We start from the raw sequence: 8,259 nt of genomic DNA, 5'->3' as shown, positions 1-8,259 counted from the left end.
AGAGAGAGAGAGAGAGAGAGAGAGAGAGAGAGAGAGAGAGAGGTTTATTTTTTTAGAAGTTATCTTTAGAATTTGCCTATTCATTTTGTAAAAAAGATTGCATATGGTGGTACCCCAGGAAGTAGAAAATACCAGATCCCCTAGAGCTGGAGTAGAGGTGGTTGTGAGCCATTGGATATGACATGAATGTTGGTAACTGAACTGTCTTTTGAAAGAAAGAGCAGCAAAAGTGTGTGACCACTGACTCATCTTTCTAGTCCCACATCTCTTCTTCACAAAAAAGAACAGGGCTGAAGATGCAGCTCAATAGGTAGAGTGTTGCAAGGAAAGTGGGGGCCCTGCTTTTAGTCTCGGATGCCCGGTTAGCTTACACCTGAAATAACCACATAGAAAATGTATTAATTAAATCACTGCCTGGCCCATTATCTCTAGCCTCTTATTTGCTAACTCTCACATATTGATTTCACCCATTTTTATTAATCTGTATATTGCCACATAGCAGTGGCTTACCGGGAAAGATTCAGCATGTCTGATTCTGGCGGCTCCATGGCGGCTGTCTCACTCTGCTTTCTTCCTCCCAGCATTCAGTTCTGTCTTCTTTGCCTACCTAAGTTCTGCCCTATCAGGCCCAGCAATTTCTTTACTGATTAACCAATAAAAGGCAACACATAAACAGAAGGACCTCCTACACCAGTAGAGTGCTTGCACAGCATTCTCGAAGCCCTGGATTTGACCCCAAGCACCACCTCAATCTGCCCCAAAGGCACACACCTGCAATCTCCATACTGGAAAGGCAGAAGCAGGGATGGCATGGGAAGCAGAAGCAGATGATTAGATCTCTGAGTTCGAGGCTAGCCTGGTCTATGAGTTTTAGGATAGACAGAGCTACACAGAGAAACCCTCTCTGGGGAGAAGGGGGTGGGGTGTAAAAGTAACATAACTGGAATCAAAATCATACAGGGCTATATATCAAGTGGGAACTACACGAGATGGATGCTGTCTCCCTTCCCTTGCCAATATAAATTGAAAAAATAAACAAAAAGTTGATCTTCAGAATTTATTTGTGACAATGCCTTTTAAGTCCTTAGAATTCTTTTGGCAAGAAGACAGAGGTCTGATGTAAAAATGGGACAAGCCTGTTTAATCGCAGATTGTAAGAAAGTCCTCTTCTGTTAAAAACATACATCTAAAACAGACCCACCCAGATCAGCCTCTCCACTGGACAGCTCAGAGGCAGCCCAGTCACAAGTTAGAAACATACATCTAAAATAGATCTGCCCAGAAGAGCCTCTCCACTGGACAGCTCAGAGGCAGCCCAGTTTCTACTGATCACTTTGTTAGTGACTCAGGGATCTGTTAATAAACAACGCACTAAAATTCCTTGCAAAGTAATCACAGCTCCAGAAGACTCTGGGGTCTACAAATACCACGCTCAGGTAGATTCAGAGGTCTCTGTTAATACAGATGCACTACACTAGTGCCATCACCATAGAAAAACAGTTACAGAATATACTGCATACTTTTAGTTAGACTTCTAAGAGTTTCTCTGTGGGATGTCCACATCTACAATAAAAGGTCACCACTTGGTTCTTCCTGTAGTGCCAAGGATGCTCTGTGGGGAAAATCCTGAGAGAGCACCTTGTCAATACTCAAGTTTTCAAAGCATGCCTATATGAAGTTGAACACTTTAGGAAATAACCTAAGAACAGAAAAATAACTCATTCAATCCCAGCACTTGAGAGGCAGAGGCAGGAGGATCTCTGTGAGTTCAAAGCCAGCCTGGTCTACATAGAACATTCCAGGCCAGCCAGGGCTATACAGTGAGATCCTGTCTCAAACAAACAAACAAAAAACGAATAACCTAAAATTAGCAAAACCAAATGAAAAAAGCAACCCCTCAATTTACTCAAGAGATTGTGTTCTCTGAGATCTAATAACTACTTGTAACACTTCAAGGAATTCTAGAAGCTAAAAACATGTTACATTAGCAAGAATAAAAGAATCCCAGCTTCCAGATATACAGTTTGGGAGGATTTTAAAACTCACAATGTTAAAAACAAGTTTTGCTCACTATAGTTGTACTAGATACAAAATGTCCAAGTACTAATTTAGTGCCTAAATTATAAAACAAAGTCATCTATAAAATTAAACACACACACACACACACACACACACACACACACACACAAACATATACACACACACCACTGTGGCAGGCTACCCTTCCAAGAAACTTTCAAAAAAACAAAGGGCCTTGGGGACAGCAGTGCTCAGCAACTGCATTTGAATGAATGGTCATCCTTGCTCCTCAGTGACATTTACACAGCTTTCAAAGGTCATTCCAGGAGAATATCACCTCTGCTCTTTGTAATACACTGTACTGAGAACAGCACATGCAATTTTAGCCTCGGCAGACCTCACTCTCCACATCAGAAAACGGGTAGACTCTATTTCATCTCTAGTAAAGAAAATGGGCCAGAGTGTACTCAGCTTTCAAATTGTATACAGTGAAACTTGATACCTATTTTCACGAAAAGAGAATGAAAGAGTCATAAGGATGTAAACCTTTGAAGAAAAAAAAGAATGAAAAGACAACAGTACTGTAGAGACAAAAGCCCTTGATAACAGCCCCTGACTAACTAGTCTCTCTTCTACCACCAATGGCCAGTGTGATATGTTAGGTTATTTACCTCTGGACCGCTCATCAGAAATACAGACATATAATATCTTCTTGCTTGTTATGAAAGCCAAAGGTGAAGAATGTAGCAAACTATGAAGTGCTAGGCATACATAAAGGTTATCAATTCATTTAACAGCCTGAGGTCATCAATGTCAAGCTTCCTGGTTAGTGTGCAATAGAGGGCTGAGAAGAAAAATTTAATCCTTTGTTCAAGTTATCTGACCCTAAGATACAGTATTTTGTTACTTCTAAAAAATTACAGCATTTTCTTTAGAGATATGTGGTCCATAAGCTTCAGAACAACAGAATGTTTCAATTTAGATTTGCTTCTATTCCTTTAGATTACTGTCTAATTTTTTCAGGCAATTTAGAATTCTAAATCATTTTTAATGAGAGGAGGAAGCTCATTCTTCTTGCTTCTCTCCTTTGATCAGTGGAGGTCCACTGAGCTGCAGGGGATTACTGGAAGTTGGCATTACTAGCAGCTATCTTAAGAATCTGGGTCTCCATCTTAAATTACAATTTCATACCCAAAATGTAGAAAACTCAGGCAAAATAAAACTAAAATGCTGAATCTGTAATAATGTTTGAGTATATGTCTTTTTGCCCTTCTCAATTTTTTTAAAAAAGGGAAATCACATCGTACATAGACTTTTGACAAAACTTAGACGTTAACATTTAAGATTTCCTACATAATTGATATTTTAAATGCTTATAAATGACTATAAGCATCAGATAATTTCCAATTATTCCTCCTGAAAAAGCCTTTATGAGGGGCTCCTGAGTCTTTCACTACCACAAAACTCCTTTCCCCATAATTTTAAGTTTCTAGAAACTGGGGCTGGAGAGATGGCTCAGCGGTTAAGAGCATTGCCTGCTCTTCCAAAGGTCCTAAGTTCAATTCCCAGCAACTACATGGTGGCTCACAACTATCTGTGGGCATACATGGAGGCAGAATGTTGTGTACATAATAAATGAATATTTTTTAAAAAGTTTCTAAAAACTTAAGAGTCCTGTATTTAACCATTTGCTCAGGTAAATATTCTGTGCACGATCAGATTAAGGAGTTTTCGAAGAAACTGAGGTCAGGAGTAGCAAAAGTTTTAATCTTCTCAAACAGGCACAACAAGGCTCAATGTAGGTGCCTTGAGGGACTACTCCACGGACAACATGGGATGGATCAGCACCTTCACTGCAGGTCACACACAGGACACTGCAGGTGTGTGGACACACAGTGGACAGCCAATGGAGGCCAGGGTTCCTATGACATGGATGTCAATGTGCAGCAGCTTCTCTTGTCTGTATGCTGCAGAAACAACAACTGTCATCTACAGCTTACTTTTCTGCTTCTAAGCAGGATGCATTTTCCCCGATAAACTCTGTACAGTGTCACAACTGAACAGAAAATGGCCCAGATTCAGGAAATCTTATAAACATCTTTACTGAATAGCTATTGTTGTTTTATATGCTGAAATTCTTTCTAAAATCACCAAAAAGAAAAATACCCACAGAAACTGACACTTGCATATTAATAATTAAAACTTGACTAATATTGAAGATATTTCAGAGATCTAATAGGCTTCCTCACTAATTTTAAAGATTGCTTTCTGTACTACTGAAACTATTACTGACATTATTTAGGAAACAGGAACTGACATTTATTGTTTATTGCTTGACACATTCTGTGTTTACACAATAATTTACAGTAAAAAAGGAAATCTTTGCCTCATTTTATAGATAAGACAGTCTTATCTAAGTATATCAAATTAGCAAATGACAAGGTTCAAATCCAGGCCTCAAATTCTAAACAAAATTTAAAAAATAACTACACTATCATTTAAATATGAAAAACACAGGTATAAGACCATTATATTCTGTGGTTTCATATTCTGCCACCTGTAGGCAACTTTAAACTGTGTTTCAATATTACTCCCTGACCTAACAGTTTCTGTGGGGCCTCCCTACTGATAAGATGGGCATCCTTCTTTGTGTCTCTATCTGAGACCTTGTAATCCAAATAAAGTCTCTGGGCATCACTGTTCATGTCACTCCTACGTGTGTGTTGACTGGTCTGAAATCCCATTAAGGAATCCTTTCTCAACTGTGCACTAATCTATATGCTCAGCTCCCAGTACAGTTATCCCCAGACTAGCATTTTGCCTGTCAAATGGGAGTGTTCTTTTGCTGTACACATGAATTCCACACTTAGGCCCTACAGTCAAGGACTTTTATAACCCGTTCCTGCGGAATCTTTTCAATCACACCTTGCTGCTTTTGATCAATGTATTGCTCCCAGTTTCTCCTAATACAGTAAGTCCTACCTAGACTTTGACGTTCGCGTTAAAAGCTGCCTCCCCTAGGACACACCCAGTCTCTCTTCTCTTCCAAAACACATCTTCACTAAGCACTATGGTGTAGAGTTAATTTACTGTTCATGTAGGTTAGGTCTTAGGTGTCTACTAAGACCACACTACACAACATAGTACTCACTTATTATGAGTATAATTATGCTTGAAATCAAAAGTTCAGTTCTCATTCACAGTAAGTACACTCCAAGTGTTCCACAGCTACACATGGCTAATATAGCAGATGCACAGCTCAATCGCACCAGAAATTTGGCTTCAGTGCAAACTATATTTGTACTTCTTGTCTCATACAGTGAATATGGCTCCTCAAATCAATGTAGATATTCAATAAAACAAATCAATTTGCTGAATAAGAGACTATTAACCTGATGGCCTAATTAGGCTGTACAGCAGATAGCTGTCTTTCACATTAAGGCACAATCTATACCTCATGGTAACAAATATTTCTGGGTCAAACCATTAATTGCAGGGAACCCAATAGGATTCCCAGTCTCCTACGAAACAATATCTGTATTGTGTTTTCCACTTTGCAAAGTGTTCTGGCCAGGAGTAGAGGGACCGAGGTTACTCCAGTGCTTTGAATTCTCATTAGCCCTCCAAACCGAGAAGACACGGAGCCAGGGGAAAACCAAGCCATACCTGATAGATACATCATTCTTAGTTCTTACTGAACCTTTGATTGCTTCAGGTAGATATTCTACAGAAACAAAATCAATATATTCACAGAAGTAGATGTTAACAAATAAATGAGCAATCTTTCTCACACTGGAGGAAAGGGGAAAAGGCAAATAATGAAAAACTTTTGTAAATATTATTATTAGATGCTAACTTAAAGACAGACACCGGTTATTTAAAAAGTAGACCAACAGCTTTTCTGAGTCTGAAAAGGCCAGACTGAGCAAAGACATACGGGCACTTCTGAAAGGTCCAACATACAAGACATTTTAAAAGATGATAGCTAGAAGACACTTCTACCGTAGGGAATGTGTACTGAAATACAGCTGCTGAAAATGCTAAATAATGAATTGAGCTATTTAAATGTTCACAGTTTACATAACTCATTATTTCAGGCGCCCAACTTAGCTTAAACTTTCTTATCTCAAATGACCCAAATATTTACAAATAATGATAAGTTTTGATAGAGTATATATTAATGAGACTGCAGAGTAAAAATATGAAGAAGGGGCCCTTTAAGAGTTCTGGTAAATGTGATCCAGAAAAACAGACACTTGCTCCATACGGCACTGAGTCAACCTGACTAACCCATTAGCCTAATCTTAGTTTTGCCAAATATAATTTTAGTCTACCTCAAAGATGAGAAACTGAAGTGATTACTGTATTGGACCTCTAACCTTTGCTATAATTTCATTTGGAAGAAAAGAAAAAAAAAACGATGAAAAATAAACCTTTCATTTGCCCAACTTTTTTTTTTTTTTAAGGATGTCTCTTCGCACTGTGGCTGGAATTCTCAAAAAGGGCCTCAAAGACTGACACACAAGACTTCAAAGCATTCTTTAAAAGGCCCAGTAGCCACTATGGCTACTGCCAGGAAATCACTCCAAACATTCATTCTGTAAAAAGTCAATAGTCAAGAGAGGAAAGGAAGAAGACTCAGGAGCTGTCAGAGCTGGCAGGTATGTTTTTAAGGCCAGCAGTCTTTTGTCTTTAGTGAAGTACAGTTTTAAGCCCCTAATTGCCACAAGGGAGCAGGCCATCCGAGGACGGCTAAATTCTTTATGAACACCACCTTGGAGGAAAAAGGACAATTTGTTAAAATGTAGGTTTGGCCTTTCATTTAGTCGGAAAAGTGAAGGAGGCTGAAGTGTTTAAAAATAATCCATGTGCTCTAGTTAAAAAAGATAAAGAATATTAAAAATAAATTGTAGACTCAGAGAAAAAAAAATAATACAAAACTAGACTCCCATGTTTGTTTCCCCAGGAGAGAGGGGAGGGGAAATGGACTACACTCTTGCTTCTTTCTGATTCTTCTGCCTACTGATGAGGGTAACTCTTTCGTAGTTTTCTTCTCATTCGTTGAAGGTAGAGTGCTATAAAGAATAAAATCTTCAGAGTGTCTTCCTAGAGAATAACAAGTAAACGGAAAGGGAGGAGAATATATGTCAGTCCTTCAGTGAACTTAGAGAGGGCAACAGTTCTGGGTAAGAATGTCAAAAGATGCTCGTCTATAACTTCCGACGCGCTTCTGATAAAAAGTATCCAGTTTGCAACAGCTTTAGGAGAGATCCACCCAGGTCACCTTCAAAAATTGTTACCTCCGACTAGCTTTGCAATTTTGTGACAAGTGAGGGGAAAAGTCAAAAGCAGCCCCCAGTCAACTTCAGTAACCTGAAAGGGGGCTGCGGGGAGTCTGATGGGGCGGGTGACCCTCTAGAGTCTCACAGGGGATGCCACCGAGAGCCGCCAAGGCACAGAGACCCACAGCGGTGGCCCGCGGAGCAAGCGCGCCCAGGCGGAGGGCGGCCGGGAGAAGAGTTGTCACAACTCCCAGGACGCGCCCGGCAGGGCAGGAAACTCCACGCTCCGACGTGGCTGTCTGAGGTCGCTTCCCAACACCGGCCCGCCACGCGTCCTGGTAACGGCCAACCGGCCCGGCGCGACAGTCCCAGCCGCACTCCGCCTGTCGGAAGCGCGCGTGGGGCCCGAGCCGCAGCCGCGAGTGGACTAGAGCGCGGCACCGGCCCGCCCCCGACGACCCCGGCGGCGCAGGACGCGCGACTCACATGTGCGGGTTCCTGCGGAAAGCGTTGGTGATGTCCTTCACCACCCTCTGCACCAGCACCGCCACCTCCTCGCTCGTCTCGGCCATGTTGGCGGCCGCCGCGATCCGGCGCGCCTCCGGGAGAGCCCAGCCGCCGGCGGGAGTTCCGCGGGGGCGCGCGCGCGCGCCGGCTCAGGCGCGTCCTCTCCGAGGCCGCTGAGCACTTCCGGGTCAGGGAGGGCCGCTTCGCTGCTGAGTTGGGTACTATCTGCTCCTTGACTGTGATTAAATTTTGGTGCGCTTGGCATGGAGGAAGGAGGGTCCCTCCCGCACCTCCCCGAGCAGGCGTGGGCCAGGGGGGCCTTTTCCGAGCGACCTCCGGACCACAGGACTATGCCAGCCCACCCCGGGAGGAGGCCTGTTACTGACCTCCTTTTGCACCCCTGTGCCACTTGTGTTTCTGAAATTTAAAGTAACCCTTTTAATTAAAGCTT

The 8,259-nt window shown here is 42.0% G+C and overlaps 1 protein-coding gene across 1 annotated transcript in view; it reads right to left on the bottom strand.

Annotated features, from left to right (window-relative positions):
* Ptar1 (protein prenyltransferase alpha subunit repeat containing 1) overlaps positions 1-7,914 on the bottom strand; it is a 44,921-nt gene extending 37,007 nt beyond the window's left edge. Inside the window, exon 1 of the mRNA XM_005352071.2 lies at positions 7,788-7,914. Coding sequence (XP_005352128.1) covers positions 7,788-7,873 — 86 coding nt within the window. The 5' untranslated portion in view covers positions 7,874-7,914. The remainder of the gene's footprint in view (positions 1-7,787) is intronic.
* Positions 7,915-8,259: the final 345 nt, after the last annotated feature.

This window comes from Microtus ochrogaster, chromosome 8 (assembly GCF_000317375.1).
Source record: "Microtus ochrogaster isolate Prairie Vole_2 chromosome 8, MicOch1.0, whole genome shotgun sequence".
NCBI lineage: Eukaryota > Metazoa > Chordata > Mammalia > Rodentia > Cricetidae > Microtus > Microtus ochrogaster.
Note: the sequence above shows the minus strand (reverse complement) of the source record. Positions and strands in the feature narration are given on the sequence as shown.